The sequence below is a fragment of the Malus sylvestris genome, chromosome 8 (genome assembly GCF_916048215.2).
Source record: "Malus sylvestris chromosome 8, drMalSylv7.2, whole genome shotgun sequence".
Classification (NCBI taxonomy): domain Eukaryota; kingdom Viridiplantae; phylum Streptophyta; class Magnoliopsida; order Rosales; family Rosaceae; genus Malus; species Malus sylvestris.
Genome location: NC_062267.1, coordinates 11,989,920 through 12,010,425, shown reverse-complemented (window position 1 = coordinate 12,010,425; position 20,506 = coordinate 11,989,920). Strand labels below are relative to the sequence as shown.

The window sequence follows — 20,506 nt, the reverse complement described above, 5'->3', positions numbered from 1 at the left end:
GCACCACATTGTCACCACCCATTCGGTTAGCATTGATATCTTTTTTGAAAGAGAATACTGAAGTCTTCGCCTGGTCATACGAGGACATGCCAGGCATTTCTCCCGATGTCATCTGTCATCGTTTGAGTATTGACCCCAAGATCAAGCCGGTGAGACAGAAGCGAAGATCTTATGACGCTGAACGATACGAGGCAATGAAAGCAGAAGTTGAAAAACTCAAAGGCATAGGCTTTGTCCGCGAAGTCAATTACCCGACATGGGTAGCAAATGTGGTCCTTGTTAAGAAAAATCCGACCAAAGAAAGTCTTTTGCTTCAAAAGGTCTTGTGGAGAATGTGTGTTGACTACACCGACCTAAACAAAGGGTGTCCGAAAGATAGCTTCCCTCTTCCTCTTATTGACAGACTTATAGACTCTACGGCCGGGTGTGAACTCCTGAGCTTCATGGATGCTTACTCAGGATACAACCAAATCCTCATGAACCCTTCGGATCAAGAACACACAGCCTTCACTACCGACAGAGGACTATACTGCTATAAAGTCATGCCTTTCGGCCTAAAGAATGCAGGAGCGACTTATCAGAGACTAGTCAACTCAATGTTCGCCGAGCAGATTAGGAAGAACATGGAAGTTTACGTTGATGATATGTTAGTCAAGAGCAAACATGCTGACCAACACATCACCAACCTATCTGAAACTTTCACTATTTTGAAGAGGTATCGAATGAGGTTAAACCCCAACAAATGTGCCTTCGGCGTAGGCTCTGGCAAATTCTTAGGTTTCATGATTAGCCAACGAGGCATTGAAGCTAATCCCGAGAAGATCAAAGCAATCCTCGACATGAAGGAACCGGTAACTTCAAAGGACATCCAGAGCCTTACTGGCAAGGTGGCAGCCTTAACCAGGTTCATTTCTAAGGCCACAGACAAATGTGCTCCCTTTTTTAAAGCACTTAAGGGAAGTAGGAAGTACATTACATGGACTGATGAATGTGCCGAGGCATTCAAAAACCTCAAGGAGTACATGAGTAAAGCCCCTCTACTCTCCAAGCCCGAGGTAGGAGACATTCTCATTATCTACCTATCGGTATCAGCTTCAGCCGTAAGTTCCGTTCTCATTCGAAAGGATGGGAATATTGAGCGACCTGTCTACTACGCTAGCAAAGCCTTACAAGATGCGGAGACACGGTACTCTAACATTGAGAAATTGGCTCTGGCATTGGTTATGTCTGCTCGAAAACTCCGCCCTTACTTCCAAGCGCACTCCATCATCGTGCTTACCAATTATCCTCTTCGACAGATACTCCAAAGTCCTGACACTTCAGGGCGAATGATCAAATGGGCGATAGCATTGGGTGAGTTTGACATCTCCTACCAACCAAAACCAGCCGAAAAAGGTCAAGCAGTAGCAGATTTCATCGCCGACTTCACATATCCTGTTGACATTGCTTCTACACCTGAAGCAGTAGCTTCATTACCATCGGAAGCTCAGAAAGTAGAATCAACGACCTCAGCATGGAGTCTGTATGTTGATGGCTCATCCAACCAACAGGGCTGTGGAGTGGGACTAGTCTTGACTACGCCCGACAAAGTAGCAATGGAGTATGCTCTTCGTTTCAAATTCAAGGCATCAAACAATGAGGCCGAGTATGAAGCCCTTCTAGCAGGATTACGTTTGGCCAAACACCTCGGGGTTAAACAAATTGATATTTTCAGTGACTCCCAATTAGTGGTCAACCAGGTTACCAACAACTTTGATGCTAAGGACAGCTCCATGGCAGCATATCTTGCGCAAACACAACTTTTGCTCAAGCACTTCCACTACCAGATCACCCAAGTTCCTCGAGCGGCAAACAGTCATGCAGACGCCCTGGCTCGCCTCGCCTCAGCTGTGGAAGACAAGATTGGAAGAAAAATTCATGTCGAACTGTTGGCAACACCAAGCACCATGGCCGCAGAAGTATGCAACTTACAACAGGGGGATAGTTGGATCACCCCGATCTATAATTTCCTTGCTCATGGCACCCTCCCAAATGATAAAGTCCAGGCTAAGCAAATTCGATACAAGTCTACCCGTTACCTGATCATCAATGATCAACTCTATAAGCGAGGTTTTAGCCTGCCATACTTAAAGTGTCTTACGCCTGCCGAGGCGGAAATCGTCCTTCGGGAAATACATGAGGGAGTCTGTGGAGATCATGCTGGATCTCGGTCCCTAGCACACAAGACTTTTCGCCAAGGATATTACTGGCCAACACTCCACCAGGATGCCATCAAAGTATCCCGCTCATGTGACAAATGTCAACGATATGCAACTATTCCTCATTCCCCTCCAGAGCCTCTTACTCCTATGATCAGCCCTTGGCCCTTCGCCCAGTGGGGACTTGATTTGATCGGCCCAATGCCGGCAGGGAAGGGCAAAGTCTGTTACGCAGTCGTTGCAGTGGACTACTTCACAAAGTGGGCCGAAGTAGAACCCTTGGCAACCATTACTGAGGCAAAGATAGAAGACTTCGTGTGGAAGAACATCCTTTGTAGATTCGGCATTCCCAATGCGATAGTCACTGACAATGGGCGACAGTTTGACAACAAGAAGTTCAGGTTGTTCTGCTCTAAGTTCAACATCAACTTATGCTTTGCCTCTCCAGCTCATCCCCAGTCTAATGGACAAGTTGAGGCCATCAACAAAATAATCAAGCGCACTTTGAAAACCAGCTTGGACAAAGCTAAAGGCTGTTGGCCAGAATTTGTACCCCAAGTTCTTTGGTCATATCGCACTTCATATCGGACTTCAACAGGAGAAACTCCATTCTCACTTGCCTTTGGCACAGAGGCGGTTGTCCCTGTTGAGCTCGAGCAAGCAACATTCCGAGTCCAGAACTACATTCAAAGTGAAAATGACAAACAACTCACCCTCAACTTGGATTTAGTCGAGGAACACAGAAACCAAGCTCACTTGAGGAATGTCGCCTACAAGCAGCGCATCTCCAACTATTATGACTCTAGGGTCAAGCCTCGTTCTTTCAAAATAGGAGACTGGGTCTTAAAGAAAAGATTACTCTGCGACAGAGTCCCGAGTGAAGGCACACTTAGTCCAAACTGGGATGGACCGTATGAAGTCATTGGCATCAGTCGCCCTGGCTCTTACACACTTAGAAGCTCCGATGGCAAGACCCTTGGCCATCCATGGAACGCTGATCACTTGAAGTACTACTACAAATAGACTCACGATGTACAAGTGTTGAGCTATAGCCGTTCGGCATCCTATGTAATGAAGGCCATTTGGCAATGAATTCAATAAAGAGGTAATTTAGCCAACTCAGCCCTCACTCTTTTACATTCATAGCAAGCGATGCCGGAACCCTTCTCAATCAGAAAGCAATCCGTCTTCCACAGTCACTACAAAACAAGCAAATGAAGACCGTGTCAAGCGCCAAAAAAAAAAAAAAAAAAAAAAAAAAAAACAGCTTCATCCAAAAAGCTTCACCCGAAAAGCTTCACCTCCAAAGCTTCACCCACAAAGCTTCACCTAAAAAGCTTCACCCAAAAAGCTTCACCCGAAAAGCTTCACCTCCAAAGCTTCACCCACAAAGCTTCACCCACAAAGCTTCACCTAAAAAGCTTCACCCACAAAGCTTCACCCAAAAAAAAAAAACTTCACCCGAAAAGCTTCACTTAAAAAAGCTTCACCTACAAAGCTTCACCTAAAAAAGCTTCACCTAGAAAGCTTCATCTACAAAGCTTCATCTACAAAGCTTCACCATCAAAGCTTCACCTAGAAAGCTTCAACACCAAAGCTTCACCTACAAAGCTTCAACACAAAACCTTGCTCCAAATAAACAAATTTTGTTCACAAAACCCAAGATGTCCTTGAACTTGTACAAAAACACTTGGGTAAACATAAACATTTTTTGTTTTACACCCACAAGGGCCCAAAATTTTCCTTCTTATTTATTCACTTATATATATTCCCAAACATATTATAATAGATCCAACAACAAGCCAAAGTCCCAAGTTTCATAATGGACAAAAGTACAAGCAATTCATCAATAATGAAGGTGCTACAAAAATTGGAATCTGCCCCAAAATAGAAATCCAACCCAAGAGACTTTTTCTCTCTCTCCCTCTTCCGCCTCCTTTCATCTATCAAATTTCTGCAACCTCTGCTCTTCTCCAATGGAGCTGAATTTTGGACACCCTATAGTTCTTGAGCATATGAACAACTTTCAAGAAGGAACCATTTCTGTTTGAGCGACGGAAATTAAAGTGTTGAAGCTCCAAACATGACAGTCGGATTCTTGCAGATTTCGAAGCTGCTGTGATGTTTCGAAGATCTGGAAATATTTAACCATTAGTTCATTCTGAATTTTTGATATGTTATGAAAGAGACGATGAGGAACAACTTCAATGAAGAAAGCATGCCGATCTGAACAATAGAAAATGGAGTTTCGAAGCTCACAACAAATCTGACGGGTTGACAGAAAAATAATAACCAGTCATTCATCATACCTGGATTTCTGGAGTTATACTGCTCCGAGGGATCTCAAATTTGGATATGTTGTAGTTCACGAGCTGAGGAACAACTTCAATGAAGAAAGCATGCCGATCTGAACAATAGAAAATGGAGTTTCGAAGCTCACAACAAATCTGACGGGTTGACAGAAAAATAATAACCAGTCATTCATCATACCTGGATTTCTGGAGTTATACTGCTCCGAGGGATCTCAAATTTGGATATGTTGTAGTTCACGAGCTGAGGAACAACTTCAATGAAGAAAGCATGCCGATCTGAACAATAGAAAATGGAGTTTCGAAGCTCACAACAAATCTGACGGGTTGACAGAAAAATAATAACCAGTCATTCATCATACCTGGATTTCTGGGGTTATACTGCTCCGAGGGATCTCAAATTTGGATATGTTGTAGTTCACGAGCTGAGGAACAACTTCAATGAAGAAAGCATACCGATCTGAACAAGAGAAAATGGAGTTTCGAAGCTCACAACAAATCTGACGGGTTGACAGAAAAATAATAACCAGTCATTCATCATACCTGGATTTCTGGAGTTATACTGCTCCGAGAGATCTCAAATTTGGATATGTTGTAGTTCACGAGCTGAGGAACAACTTCAATGAAGAAAGCATACCGATCTGAACAAGAGAAAATGGAGTTTCGAAGCTCACAACAAATCTGACGGGTTGACAGAAAAATAATAAGCAGTCATTCATCATACCTGGATTTCTGGAGTTATACTGCTCCGATGGATCTCAAATTTGGATATGTTGTAGTTCACAAGCTGAGGAACAACTTCTATGAATAAAGTATGTTGATCTGAAAAAGAGAAAATGGAGTTTCGAAGCTCACAACAAGTCTGACGGATTAACAGAACATTGATGAACAGTTACTCATCATACTTGAATTTCTGAAGTTGTACTACTCCGATGGATCTCAAATTTGGATATGTTGTAGTTCACAAGATAAGGAAAAACTTTCATGAAGACGACTTTGCAATCTGAGCTATAGAGAAAGGTGTTATCTTGCATCCACTCAGGCTGATTAGTGGAAACGAAAAGCAATTCCACCAAAGAAAAGATGAAAAAGAGAGAAAAGCTACTAATTGCACTTGATCTTGTCTAGTCAATAGCATGCAGCATCAAACACACAAAAGTTGGAAATATTTTTAGATAAAGCATATACGAATGTGTGACATCGAAACAAGGATTCGTTACTTTGACAAATTAGTAACACGCGAGACACCTCATTCGGCAACTCTCTTCGCCTGAAGACTTGGGGGACTCCCACCATATGCTACTGCACCTTGATACTCGGCAGTCTCACAACCACTCAGTGACTTGGATTTTTCAAGTCTCCAACCGAGAAGTTTTCCTCACTCGGGAAATTAAGGGAACACTACCTCAAACTACATGCTTCACTCACAAAGCTTCAACAATACAGGTTTCAACAAAAGCAAAAATTCAAAGAACTTTATGAAGAAGGCTTTGGTGTATTTAACACAATATGTTGAAATGAAGCAAAGCTTATTTATTAATATTTTCGATAAGCCACAAATATGTACATATACATGAGTCAAAATAAACAAACAAAAGGGAGCCTTCACAAAGGTTGCTTAGGGGAAGTCTCAGCAGTCGGTAGAGCCCCAGAAAGAGAAAGCACCGGAGGGTGGTTATCCGGAGCCTCAGTACTTGACAAAACCCCAGAAGGAGGAGGCATTGGAGGTTCATCATTTGAAGCTTCATTACCAGGTACAGCCCCAGAGGACGAAGGCAATAAATGCCTTTGGAACAAACCCACAAACCGCTGATGATCAAGTAAAACCTTACCATCAGATTCCTTCATCTGGTCAAGCTTCCTCTTCATGTTTGTAGCATAGTCATGGGCGAGCCGGTGCAACTGCTTATTCTCATGCTTGAGCTCTCTAATCTCCTGTTTGAGACTCATCACTTCAGCAGCCAATGATTCAACTTGGCGGGTTCTAGCAAATAGGCGTTGGGCCATATTAGACACAGAACCTGCACATTGAACACTAAGAGCCAGAGAGTCCTTAACAGCCAACTCATCAGACCGTTTGAAAAGTAGTCTGTTATCTTTGGGAGTGAGAAGGTTCCTGGCCACCACTGCAGCGGTCATATCATTCTTCATCATAGAATCCCCAACGGTAAGAGGACCAGTAGGGGATATGAAGGATGGGCGCCATATGTTGTCTGGAGAAGGCGTGGCTGTCTCTTCTCCAAGGTTCAAGTCAAAGCGACGGTCGGAGGGTCCAGACATTTTCAAATATGTTGAAGAAGGAAGAGGTCAGACAAATCAAGATCTTAGAAGTGCAAGAAATGAGCTTCTACTGGTAGAGATTCAAGTGTGCTGTGGAACTTAATGCCAGCCTCTATAAAAATCTGCACTCGACGGAGCTTCAGAAATCGAAGAGGCGTTTGCTTTCTCAAAAGCTGGGCTGCTCAGAGACCACGAGGGCCGATCTCAGAAATCGAAGAGGCGTTTGCTTTCTCAAAAGCTGGGCTGCTCAGAGACCACGAGGGCCGATCTCAGAAATCGAAGAAGCACCTGCTTTTTCAGCCTCGTCAGCACCTATCACATGCACAATCAGCTTTGCGGAAATTACGGGCACTCTGTCGAAGATTTCTGGTGAAGTAGAAAGCACGTGAATCTTACTGTTCAATCACCGCTCTCCATATGCACCATCAACTCCTCGGGTACCACATATAACTTTGTCAAAGATCTCTGACAAAGTTTAGGCACGAGAATTTCGAAGTTCCAGCTACCCTACTATTACCCATAAGGGTAAAGGAACAGCACCACTACTTGACAACTGGAAAGTCCCTATGTGTGTCGACCTCCGTGTTTTGCGGCAAGACAGGTTGGCAAGAACGTCCAACCTTTACTCACATTCGAGAAAAGACTCCCAACATAATTACTTTCTAAAAAACCGGAGTAGCACCGCTTTCCGAATCTCGAGAGTCAGATCCTCGACGGGATTGCTTGTTCGAAAACTGAAGAGGCACAACTCTCAGAACTTCGAGAGCCAGATTTCCTTAGATAAAGCTTGTCTGTAATCTTCACACGTAACATCAGCTTTCCAGATACCACATACCACTTTTTCAAAGTGCTCTGACAAAATTAAAACACGTGAAGCTGGCAGCTTCCATTACATTGCTGTGACCAAGAAGGGTAAAGGAATAGCATTACTACTTGTTATTGGGAAATCCCTATATACATTAACCTCCCTCCTCAACGGACAGGCAAACCTGCAAAAATGCTCAACCCTTTCTCGCATTCGAAAAGGCACCCTCAACATAACCTCTCGAAATACTCAGCTTTATTTCCCCCCTATAATACCTCAGCAAATAAGCCACACCAAGAACAAGAGTATCTCATATCATCAGGATCGAAAGCAAGAGTATCCCATATCATGCTTTCTCCCTGTCTTTGTCTTTGTCCTTGTCCACACCTGCAGGACAAGGAGAAAGAGAGCAGTCAGTCGGAACCTGAAATCAAACCTCCAATTTGGAACTGACTGCCTGGAGCCTTTGCCTGGTTGCTTACTTAGCATTGCTCTCGAGTACTCATCCTCAACTGCTGTCAAGGTCACGAATTCCACCGGCAAATACCTCATGACAGTTGATCAGATATTGGCTCTTTACACTGAAGCTGCCAAGCGTGGATGAGTCACTATGAAGGAATGTTCTGAAGGACCATTTAAATGCAAAGGTTGCACACCACTTCTGCCATGCAAAAGATTGAAGCAGAAGGTTCAACGGTGAGCTGAAACAGATCACTACAGCACGACACCTTTCCATACCACATTCATTATTCCGTCAACAGCAAAAGTATCCCATATCATCAAGGTCGAACGTACTCTAGATTTGATGGACTTGTTTTGACCCTCAAATTTTTGAATCGGCCTTATACTCTGAAGGGCACCAGAAAACCCTCCAGCACAGTTCATGAATAAGCCTGTGGAAAGTTACTTCTTCAAAAGCAAAAGTATCTCATATCATCTTTTATCCATTTGCTTCTCCTTATCCTGGCAGTTGAATGAGAGACAAGGAGAAGGAGAACAATCAACCGGAAGCCGAAGTCAAACCTCTGATCCTGGGTTGCTTACTTGGAAGTTTGACTGCTTACCTTGTCTGTCACCTCTTTCGGCAGATCTCCTAGCTCGGCGACTTGGGGGACTCCTACTATAGGGTTTGAATCACACTTGACTAAGCCCGAAACTACAACTAAGCTTCAAGTGAAATTGATACATTACCTTGTGCGTCAACATCAGCTAAATACACCATTTCCGGATGGAGGAAAGGTACTTCCAGAGAAGGGCAGATGAAGATCAGACCACACTTCGGTACTTAGAAGTTTCGTGATTACTCAAGGGATTGGATCTTGCAAGTCCCCAACCGAGGAGTTTCCCTCACTCGGGAACTTAGGGGAGCACTGTTTGTACCATACTTGACCAATCCCGAAACTACCGAGCACCGGCCAACGCTATACTGTCAAGGACCCAGAAGAGTTCCCCTCCGACCAGGAGGCCAATCACTACTCGACACGTGTCAAGATTAGAAGCCAATCAGAGCGCAGCACGTGTCAACATCAAGAACCAATCATAACATGACACATGTCAATGTGACAAAGCTACAAGTTTTTCTATAAATAGGGGTCATTCCCCCACAATATTGCCTAATGCCATTTTGGATTAAATCATTCACAAGAACTCACTAAATTGAGAGCTTGATCCTTTGTACTTGTGTAAGCCCTTCACTACTAATAAGAACTCCTCTACTCCGTGGACGTAGCCAATCTGGGTGAACCACGTACATCCTGTGTTTGCTTCTCTGTCTCTATTCATTTACGTACTTATCCTCACTAGTGACCGAAGCAACCAAGCGAAGGTCACAAAACCTGACACTTTCTGTTGTACCAAAGTCTTCGCTGATTTTGTGCATCAACAGAATTAATATTAGATGATATTTTATCAGAAGAAATTTCAAAAGAAAAATTAAGAATAATATCAACAGATATGCAAAATGAGATCCTGAGCAGAGCATCACAGTCAATGAAAGAATTACAATTACAATTACAATGTGCCTTGTATCAGTCCATCTTTGATCCAAAATTAGGGATGAATATTATTACAAAGATGTATCTACCATATCTTTGTGATAGTACATATAATTGTATTTGTAAACTAGAGGTTAGCATAACTGTGGTCAGGATTAACATGAGAGATTTTAAACCATGACATTTTAGTTATGAGCATCAGAAAAAGCATAATGTGATAGAAGTTACCCCTGCCTTACTATTAGAGTTTGGTTATCTTGATAAAATATTCATTAACCGTATTTCTCAAGTAGAATCATTTCCTGAAAAACTTATAAAAGTAGCAGAAGATTATCTGGAAAGGTGGAAAGAAATTTGCATAAGCTTTATTAGTAGTCCTCCATATTGGTATGTACATATGCATAAGGAGAAAGCTAGTCATATAACCATGATTAGTGAAGAGTCTTTTAGACTATTCCCTATCTCCTCACATAGGCTCCTTCATACAAAGATATTTTAAAATTTAGAGGGATCCAAATGTTTGCCTTAGATGAGTTTGAAGACTTTAGGTATGATATGGTATTAGTAGTAGAGGAAGAAGAGATGTATATTTACAGCAAGTTAAGAATCAGTCATCAGCCTTATTGGAAGCCTTAAAATTTCAAAGAAGAAACAGTAGAAATGTACTACAAGGTGAAAGAAGATAGAGAAAGAGATGCAGAGCTAGTAGAAGGTGATGAATAGTACTGGAATAATTTGACAGAAGAAGAGCTACATAACATCGACAACATGATGGAAACATGAAGAGCTGGCTGTAAATTAGCATAAGTTTAATAACATAATGTAAAATAATGTATTCCCAGACAGAAATGTCAACATTATTGTGGACCCCGCTGTAATGGCATAAGAGTAAATAAAGAAAAGAGCCTGATCCATTATACACTTTTTATACACAAAATGTCCTTTTGATTAAGAATAAACAGTGCCAGACCCTTTTCATTAAAACTCCGAAAAAAAAGGAGTTCTCATCGTGTTAATTAAGTGAATGCCCAAGAAATAGCGATCCATTGACTTTCTAAATTATTTTAACTTAAAAAAGGAATATTCGAACATAGGTGCAAGAGAGCAAGCATATTGTTTTAGTTAATTGACCTAACACCACTATTCATACATTGATATAACTAACGAGAAGATTGCAAAATGGTGAATAATATGTGAGACCTACATCAGGGAGGGACCAAATTCTACAAGCCACCTAATACTTAGGTATCGTTTGGTATGCAGACGAGACGGGACGGAACATAATGGGACGGGACGGGATGGGACGGAACGGAGAGGGAGCAAAGATGCTCTCGGATGGAAACAAGGAGGAAGAAGGAGACAGAGATGTTATAATTTTGTGTTATACGGATGTGGAACGAGTAGTTCCAGGCAAGGTATTAAATATCGGTAATATCGGAAATATCGGTAGTCTGAAAACACGGAAATATCGATGGAAATATCGGTAAAATATCGATATCGATAAAAATTACATGGAAACCACGAAAATTGTAAGAAAAACTTGGAAATTTTAATTGAAACTTTGCAAGATGTTTATTTAGTCAATTATCTATTAGTTTATCACAAAAAATTGGATAGAAATGCATTGCATGATGGATTTAACTGATTTAAATTGATTATATAGCGAGCTGGCAAACATTGTGAGTGTAAAAAATATGTAGTAATTAATGAAAAAAGTTTAAAGACACCACAATTATTATATATAATGAATTAGTACAATATTTTACACTTTATATATTGCATTTTTTTCTCTCAGATAACACACACAGACTGACACATAGCCTGGATATTTTGAAAGCAGGTTTGGATTTTTTTTTTCTTCTCTCGGATAACACACACACACACCCCACTTCTACACACAGACACTTCAAAGTGCACCCCACTTCTACACACACACGCACAGACACACTGTAACAACCCAACCCCAAATTTTTATATATTTTCGTGGTTCCCCAAATAATTATGAAATTATCGTTTTAGTCCCATATCTTAACCAAATCTGGACCATTCATCTTGATTTCCAAATTCTCTCAAGCTACCACATGGCAGCACCCTAGCACCCTCACGTATCTCTCTCTCTCCCCACCCCGTGACCTCTTTCTCCTTCTTTCTTCTCTGCACTCACTCTCCCTCTCTCGAAGACCCTCACTCTTTCACCCTTTGACCCACACCCGAGAGCACCCACGCACACCCTTCGTGGTACTCCGTCGACGGCATCGTCATCACCTTCTACACGCCGTCGTCTCTCTCTCTCTCTTTCTCTCTCTCCCGTCGCTGCGCAACTCGACGAAACCCCAAGAACCTCCGGCGAGTTCTTCATGGGTTATGGTTAGGTAAGCCTCGAACCTCTCTTTCCGTGTTGGTTTGTTGCTTGGATGTGATTATTGAGGTTATTCTGTCCTTTTTACCAAGGATTTAGCACGGAATCAGCCCGGGAATAGGCACACCCATCTCCGGCGAGACCGTGGGTGTCGAGAGGTTTTCCGACCACCACGGGTCGTTTCACGGCAAATGGAAGGTATAAACGCACTCCTCTCGTCTCGTGCTTTTGTTTGATACCTAGATCGGGGTCTAGAACCCTTGTTTGTGGTCGGCCGGAGCTGTAGAAGCTCCGGCGTTCTTCTCCGAGTAGCACGGTTAAAAAAATATCGCGATATTTTGCCGAAAACCATTTGGATACCTATTTAAATATCCATTACCTGAAAAACCGATAATATCGACGATATTTCGCCGATATTATTGATATTTTCTTCCATGGTTCCAAGGGGTGAGGCGGAACAAAAATTCACTCAAAATTCGTCCCATGGAACAACGCGTTCCACTCATTTTAGGCGCACCAAACGTGGGATGAAATGCCTCGTCCCACTCAGTTCCATCCCATTCCATGTACCAAATGATACCTTAGGGAATCATCAGAGCAGTGGCCAGCCTACCTAACGCCTAGGTGGAGCTAGCTGAGATTTTTAGAGCAATACTTAGAAGAAGTTAAACTACTCTTCATATTGTTAATTAATTTACGGTAAAACTTCAATTTTTTTTTCACTAGCAAAATTGTAAAGTTCTGTAGCGTATGAATTATTTTGCGCTGAGTTGTCAATGGCTTTCCTTTTCATCATCCTACTCCCACTGCTCCTACCTTATCTGAAATCTGAATGGCCTCATGCACTCCAGTGGCATTTCCGTAATTTTCAACACAACACAAGAATGCACTGCTTAGCTCTTCCTTCTTCCAGCTTACAAACTGGCGAGCTTTCTCTCCATTTTTTCTCGTCAACCAAACAGAAATTAAAATAATAATAATAATTTTGCTACAATTTCTTTTATTCTTCTGAGTATATGATGACACAAACAATCAAGTGGCATGAAGGAGTACTGCATGGCTGTGCCTCATTCCCATCCTCTGCTATTCCTATCTTCAACACCAGGTTCTTATGCTCTTCAATTTTTCCCTTTTCTAATTCTAGCCATAATCTACACTTAATTAATTTAAAATACGGGGAGGGAGATCCGAACTTTGGTAAAAAGAGGGAGAGCGCATGTTGTTGTAGCCAACTTGGCCGAGTCAAAGTCCGCTATTTCTTTCAATCATTAGTTTTGATACAAGTGATATTGGGAGGGGAAATTCGAACCCAGAATCCCGAATGCGGGGTAAATGCTCTTAACCGCTTTGAGCTACAAGCTCCTTGCATTGTTTTGTATGAAAGTAACCAGGGAGTGTAGGAAGTATAGTATTTGCTTATAATTTGAGAAAGTTGTTAATTTTGTTGCAGGAAGAAAATTGAGGTGATAAAGCCAACTTCAAAAGCAACGAAGTTTATAAGTTCAGAGTCAAATGGAAATAAAGTAGCAAATTTGTGTGCTACAAAGAAGGAAAGAATTAAGCTGCCAAGTTACGATGTCGGAAGCAAGAGTTTTCACATCAGTGAGTTTTTGAGCCACCAATCAGGCATTGAAGCCATGCTCAACACCAGAGCCTTGGAAAGTTTTCAATCCCTTGATGCTGATACTTATAGGTCAGCATTCTCTTCCTCTTGCTTGTTTAGGACCCGTTTGATAACCATATCGTTTTTAGTTTCTAGTTTTCGCATGCTTGACTTCCTCCATATGCATTAATTTTTGTTTTCAAGGAGCCTTTATTTGTTGTGTTCATTTGAAAAACTTGGACGAAGTAAGTTCTTTTGCTTGTTTCAAATTGATTAACTGTAATTTTGGACAAGATTGCGAGCGACTCACTGTTAGTTATGGAGGGCTTGATTTGGACAATTGAAACTACATGGATGAAGTTGAAATCAAAGTGAAAGTACGCGAGCCAAGTTTCTGTTTCATAAAATGCATGTCCGTGGTTGTTTGTGCAGGTGCACTCTGCCAAAACTTAAGCTTTTGAATTATGAAGCTGCTCCAGTTCTGGACTTGAGAGTAACCCCAACAAATGAAGATTGTATAGTTGAGATGCTTTCTTGCAGGGTAAGTTTCATATCATCCGTTTGTTGCAGAAGCTCCTTTGGAGAACTAATTTTTGTATCAAGTTATTCACTGAAGTATTTACCTATCATGGTTTGCAGTTTGAGGGTTCGGAAGCTTTGGAACGCCAAAACAGCCATTTTTCAGGTGAATAATAATTCGGTGAGAATCTCGTAACTTCTGGAGGACTAGGATTTAATCCATGGGAATAGAGAATTTTACAAGAAAACTGTTAACTTCTCAGTATAAAATTTTCTTTTAATCTGTGGTTTCTTTGTACAGCATTCATGACTAATCACATGTCGTGGGACACGAACAACTCTGAATCGTTTTTGGAGGTTGATGTGAAGTTGCAACTCACACTTGAGGTTGTTAATTTTCCCTTTGATTTTTTTTTTCTTTTCGCTCAATAGCCGATGGTTAAAAACATCATCATGTTTTTTGTGCAGATATATACACGCCCTTTTAATATGATGCCGGTATCAGCTGTTGAGCGTCCTGGAAATCTGTAAGCACTTCATTAAATAAACTTCATTCAGATATACAAGGCCCTGTGGCTCAGTTGAGCTTTCCGGAAGAGACATTTTGATGGTTCCTTGGTTAGCACTTAGGGTTCTTCGTGCCATTTTGTTGCGAATGAGAATTTCCTTGTCCCAACCCACAAGCCTTATCTCAAATAGCATGGCATATGCAACTTGCGTGGTGAGGGTAGAGATTCAAGGTTTAGACACCGATTTAATAACCGAAAATAGAGAAAATACTTGCAAATTAGGTATTTATATGTTGAGAATGCATCTTTGTTGCTAACTGTGGAAGTGTGATGACAATGCAGAATGATGCAAGCGTTGGTAGATCGGCTGGTGCCATTGCTTCTGCAGCAACTACTACAAGATTATGGAAAATGGATTGATGAACAGTTACAGGATGTCTCAAAAAGTGGTCCATTCATGCATAGAGAGAGGTAGATTTTCTATCCCTCCGACCATTTTTCGTGTCCGAAATTATGTTAAAAATCACAACTGATAATGCAGCCTTATCTGTGCTTGACAGTTCGTATTCCCCTTTTTTCAGTAGGTGACCTTGCCATCTAATTTAAAGCCGATTGCAACGAGCGAGGGCACGTGTTTGCAGATTGCGTAACCTGGGCACATTGTTCAGCAAACCCTCCAAGGGATTACAAGATAAATCAAGATATCTCAAGTGTATCAGTTCACCAAGGGATTCCAGGGATCTGTACATGACCATATTTCAACTGCGTTTTGAAAAGAAGATGAAACGACAATTTTGCTCGTGTAGTTATACTTTGAACTCAATTTCATTCATCTAGTTTGAATTGCTCGAATCAAGTCCCTATCAATTTGAAGCCAAACTACTTATTCAAGTGCATCATAAGGAAAAGGGAAGGGAAGGGAAGAATAATGCCCTGCCTTTCTTCCTTAGAAATGGACGACCGCCGGAGCCTAACAAAGGTCCCCAGCTTACTGGGAAGAAGGAAGGAGGGTGGAAGGAAGTGTACATTTTGTGCATACAAAAGTCAAACTTCTATTCTTCGGACCATTTTCATGTCTGAAATTATGTTTAGATGCCCGGTGCTGGACTTGAGAGTAACCTACACGCTCTTCAGGAAATTTTCGCGGAGGTCCAACAATCAGATGGTGATCGTATTAAATACGTGTAAGCATTGTAGCCAATTCCGAATATAGTTGGCTTATATTTTGTGACACCTCATATTTGCATCAAATCCCTAATAATTATGGACTTAATGGTGACCCATCCCTACAAGTGAAGATTGTACGGTTGACATGCTCAAGGTTTTACCAATTATGCATATGATGCTTGTTACAAAAGAAACAGAAAAGGATTAAGCGAGGCTAGCTTTTCGTCAACAACGGTCACAACGGTTCCATTTTTCCATGGCATCCAGATGCTAATAAGGCCAACACCACCAGATTTCATTTTCTTACAGATAACAAACTCCAAGTATTCCGTGCATGCCTGTAATGAGGCGAGTATAAGACTCGCGAAAATATCAAAATAAAATCACACCATTCGATCTGATGGCCAACAAAAATGCTAAAATGTTGCCGCATAACATAAACTGCGTTACTAAACCATACTACAAATAAGTTGCACGATCTTCATACAGATCCAACCAAAACATTACAACTCAAAGTGCGATGCAGTGAACTTATCAAGCTAATATTCCATCTCCATTCAGCTCCCAGTAGTCAATGACTCCATTGTCTTAGCAAGCATTGACAGGCCTTAGGCACGATAAAAACCTGCAACATAACTAATGTCAGGATTAGAACCACCAATATTAGAAACGTATATTGCTAACGTTAAACACTTGATTCGGAAAACCATGGGTAGAAGATGAGTTGCAAAGAGCCAAAACTGACTTAATAGAAATACCATGTGGACACTACGAGCGTGCCGCTGCCATAATATATAAAGGCATACTTTCTTGCAGATAAAGTTATAAACCAGTACGTTTGATCAGAGGTTTACTACTCTCATTACAGGATTCTCTGCTTTGCAAAAAGGAAGCTAGCGTACAACACAGCTATTAAAACAGTATAAACGTGGAGATAAAAGCATGGCAATCTATGCACAGTAGGTTTTTCAGTAACAAAACAAATGGTTTTCCAGATTTCGCAGAGAATGACAACCAAATGTACTCCCGATGCCACAATATCAGTGAATGTAAAGTTCAATAGAGGATAGTATATACCTTACCACCATATCAGTCTCGATGCCTGGAACGACCATCATTATGTTTGTCACTTCCATATCTCCTTCTCTCGCTTGATCTAGAATCATCATATCTTGCTCTCTTGTAATCAAGGTGTCTATCCCTTTCAGTCTCTTTACTTCCTCTTTCTTCTACTTTTCCCGGCCTTCTATTCCCACGCTCCTCTTCAACATCCTCTCCATTCCTCCTCTCAATTGATTTAGAATCATCATACTTCGCTCTCCTGTAATCCATGTCTCTATCCACATCCTTATTTCCCTGTTCTTCCTCCATTTTTCCAGGTTTTCTATTTCCAAGCTCCTCCTTGTTATCCTCCACCTTTCTGTACTCGTTTTCCTCTTCATCTCTTCCATGCTTCCTTCCCTTATACTCTTCATCCTTATCATGCCTTCCACGCCCTCCACGCCCTCCACGATCCTCTCCATCTCTTCCATTACGTTTTTCACTTTCGCGCCTCCTCTCAATTGATCGAGAATCATCATATTTTGCTCTCATGTAATCCATGTCTCTATCCATATCCTTATTTCCCCGTTCTTCCTCCATTTTTCTAGGTTTTCTATTTCCAAGCTCCTCTTTGTTATCCTCCACCTTTCTGTACTCAGTTTCCTCTTCATTTATCCCATGCTTCCTTCGCTTGTATTCTTCATCCTTGTTGTGCCTTCCACGCCCTCCACGATCCTCTTCGTCTCTTCCATGCTTCCTTCCCCTGTGCTCTTCATCCTTGCTGTGCCTTCCATGCCCTACATCATCCTCTTCATACCTTCCATGCTTTCTCGCTTTGTGTTCCTGATCATCCTTGGTGTAGGTTTTAACTCCTCTCTCTTCATAATCCTGATTGACTCTTGTACTACCCCCTTCTGGTTCAACATCTTTGCTGTAAATTTTGTCCTCGCGCCCTCCTCTAGGTCTTTCCAATCCTGAATATTTCTGATCATCCCTGTTTGGACAATACCTGTCATCATCAATTTGACGACTTATTTCATAACCTTCAACTGCATTAGATCTTAACCCCTTCTCTTCAGAATCAGAATCTTCATCTGAATCATGCCTCCTACGAGATAGTTTGGATTTCTCTACTTCCCTTCTGGATCTGTCCTTGGCACCATCATCACTGCTAGCAGAATCAGAATCATCAGTCTCATACCTTCTACTTTTAATATGCTTCTTATCAACCTTCTGCTTTTTGCCAACATCAGCTTCAGAATCATCTTCATCTGCGTCATGCCTCCTTTGAGGTTTTTTAAATATCTCTACTTGCTTTCTCGAACTGTCCCTCCTAGCATCCTCATCGCTGGTAGCAGAATCAGAATCATCAGTGTCATCCTTTCTGGTCCTACTATGTTTCTTAACGACCTTCTGCTTCCTGCCAACATCAGCTTCAGAATCATCTTCACCTGAATCGTGCCTCCTTTGAGGTTTTTTGAATTTCTCAACTTTCTTTCTTGCACCGCCGCTCCTGGCATCATCGTCACTCGAAGCAGAATCAGAATCATCAGTGCCATCCCTTCTGCTCCTACTATGTTTCTTAACAACCTTCTGCCTCTTTCCAACATCAGCTTCAGAATCATCTTCATCTAAATCTTGCCTCCTTTGAGGCTTTTTGAAATTTTCAACTTTCTTTCTTGCACCGTTCCTCCTAGCATCATCATCACTTGAAGCAGAATCAGAATCATCAGAGCTCTTACTTCTTCTCTTCTCATGCTTCTTCGCAACCTTGTGCTTCTTGTCAAGTTCAACTTCAGAATCATCTTCGCCACTGCTGCTACTTCCACGACTCTTCTTTTTATCAGCCTTGGGAGGAGGACTACCGCTGCTTTCGGTATCGGAAGAATCATACTTATGCCTTCTCTTCCTGCTTTCCTCCTTCTTGTTCCGCCTAGATTCTTTAACACTCTTTTTCTTATCATCCTTTTCAGATTTCTGCTTTTCCTCCCCATGTTTGTTCCGCACGTAGTCCCTGTCCAAAAATGCATGCTCACTTCTCTCTTGAAACTTGCCATCATCTTCTGGACCTTTCTTTCGACTACTTATCTGTCCCTCTTCGATCTCATCAGTATTCTTGTCAGCTGATTCGGGCGCAGCTAGCCCAAGAGCAGCTCTTAATGTTTCCATTTGCTTCTCCTTCCTAGCAGCAATTTGGTGGGTCTGTGTATCTGAAACCCTATTTAAGTAACAAAATACAAAGTTGTTCAATATTCTTCGGGTTAATCAACTTTTAATCACACTGTTACATAGCAAAGTCGCATTCGCATCCAAATGACACTAATCATAAATATAAGAGACTAAATATTATTCAAAATTGAAATCTTTGTCTCAAGTTTTCATACTTTTAACCAAAAAAAGGAGATAGCAAACTTACTTCTTATCGGAAACCACAACGGCGCCGGGTCCGCCACCCTCTTCCGAAGCCGCGGCGGCGGCTTCGAGAGTCTTCCGAGCCTCATCGAGCTTCTCGGCGATCTCAGCATCGGTGAAACCCTGATCGATGAGCTTATCTTCTAGGACGACGAGCTTGAGTTCAATCTGGCGCTTTCGATCGTGCTCGAGGATGTCTCTGTTGGGCTTCTTGGTGACGCCGCCGGTACCCTGGTCGTCGTCGAAGCCACGGGAGGAGTCGGCGACCTTCCCGGTCCTCGATTTGATGAAGAACTTGTTGGTCTGGATGTAGCCATTGGTCCCCGACCCCCTCGGAGTCTGTAACCCTATTCCGTTGTACATCTCGCCCCCCTTCGAAACCCTAGATCCGAAAATTAACGGATCTAAATCGAGGAGAAACAAAAACAGACGAGGAAGAAGGTGTTTCCTGAAGAAGAATTGCGAGCGATTGTTTTTTGGGGGGAAACAAACGGAAATCTGGATTGGTCACCGCCGTCGCTCTCTCTTATTGTCTTCGTGTAACGGAGCGGAGGAGAAGATAATTATGTAGGGGAAAGACACATAACGGACCGGTTCAATCTTTTGCATTACAATGTTAAACCCGGTCTAATAAACTTCTAAGTTAGAAGTTCTAACGTTAGTGGATAAATTTCTTTTGATCCCTACGCTTATCATTAACTTGCACGCTGACGCTTGTGGTAATTTGCTTTTTTTTTTTCTTTTTTTTTTTTTTTTTTTTTTTTTGAGGAAATTAGAATCCTTTACAATTTTTTTTATATCTTTTAGGCTAAACATTTGTCCTTTTTTAAATTGGCAAATTTGATTAAACTGCTTTGACATGGGTGCCATATGTTGTCTTGAGGAGACATGTTTGCATCTTCCACAACATTCAAATCAAAACGACGGTCAGATGGGCAAGTCATTTTCAGAAATAATAAAGAAAAAAATAGGTCAGATAAATCTCAGAAGTGCAAGAAAAAAAAAAAAAAAAATTTCTACACACAGCAATTGTCTCAGTGTGTTTTCTGAACACAATTGATGCCTCTATAAAAGAAGATGCAACATGACCACTTATTTAGAAATCAAAGAGGCACCGCTCTTTGAATTTCAAAAGCCTTTCCTGAATAAAGTTTGTTGGCACTTTTCAGATGCAATCTCAGCTTTTGGGATATCAAGGGTAACTTTGTCAAAGATCTCTGACAAAGTTGAAACGTGTGAATTTTGTAGTTCCAACTACACCATTATTACCGACAAGAGTAAAGGAACATCACCACTTCTGCTATGCAAAA

General features: G+C 41.6%; 2 protein-coding genes and 1 long non-coding RNA gene across 13 annotated transcripts; 1 reads left to right on the top strand and 2 right to left on the bottom strand.

The window, feature by feature from the left end:
• Window positions 1-3,927: 3,927 nt before the first annotated feature.
• LOC126632776 (uncharacterized) lies at window positions 3,928-5,622 on the bottom strand. 3 transcript variants are annotated; one of them, XR_007626823.1, is made up of 4 exons: window positions 5,232-5,622; window positions 4,689-4,786; window positions 4,508-4,605; window positions 3,928-4,332 (listed from the first exon to the last, which is right to left on the bottom strand). It is a non-coding gene; the product is annotated as an uncharacterized LOC126632776 (long non-coding RNA). The 3 variants fall into 3 exon arrangements; XR_007626824.1 differs by lacking the exon at window positions 4,508-4,605; XR_007626825.1 differs by lacking the exon at window positions 4,689-4,786.
• A 7,146-nt stretch (window positions 5,623-12,768) lies between these two features.
• Window positions 12,769-15,428, top strand: LOC126632775 (uncharacterized). 5 transcript variants are annotated; one of them, XR_007626822.1, is made up of 9 exons: window positions 12,770-13,050; window positions 13,396-13,638; window positions 13,981-14,089; window positions 14,188-14,233; window positions 14,369-14,454; window positions 14,536-14,594; window positions 14,919-15,047; window positions 15,161-15,291; window positions 15,323-15,428. XR_007626822.1 is itself a non-coding variant. In XM_050303258.1 (8 exons), exons 1-8 carry the CDS (start codon window positions 12,962-12,964, stop codon window positions 15,162-15,164), a joined length of 789 nt encoding a protein of 262 aa, XP_050159215.1. In that variant the 5' UTR covers window positions 12,769-12,961; the 3' UTR covers window positions 15,165-15,428. The 5 variants fall into 5 exon arrangements, 3 of the variants coding, with proteins under 3 accessions (XP_050159215.1, XP_050159218.1, XP_050159216.1); XR_007626821.1 differs by having other exon boundaries at window positions 12,772-13,050; window positions 15,158-15,291; XM_050303258.1 differs by having other exon boundaries at window positions 12,769-13,050; window positions 15,137-15,428.
• A 589-nt stretch (window positions 15,429-16,017) lies between these two features.
• Window positions 16,018-19,765, bottom strand: LOC126632773 (uncharacterized). Of its 5 annotated transcripts, XM_050303257.1 has the most exons (4): window positions 19,201-19,765; window positions 17,393-19,002; window positions 16,821-17,122; window positions 16,018-16,368 (listed from the first exon to the last, which is right to left on the bottom strand). In XM_050303257.1, the coding sequence occupies exons 1-3, from the start codon at window positions 19,557-19,559 to the stop codon at window positions 16,833-16,835; spliced, it is 2,259 nt and encodes a 752-aa protein (XP_050159214.1). In that variant the 5' UTR covers window positions 19,560-19,765; the 3' UTR covers window positions 16,018-16,368; window positions 16,821-16,832. The 5 variants fall into 5 exon arrangements, with proteins under 5 accessions (XP_050159214.1, XP_050159211.1, XP_050159213.1 ...); XM_050303254.1 differs by having other exon boundaries at window positions 16,018-16,379; window positions 16,821-19,002; window positions 19,201-19,764; XM_050303256.1 differs by having other exon boundaries at window positions 16,018-16,379; window positions 16,826-19,002; window positions 19,201-19,764.
• Window positions 19,766-20,506: the final 741 nt, after the last annotated feature.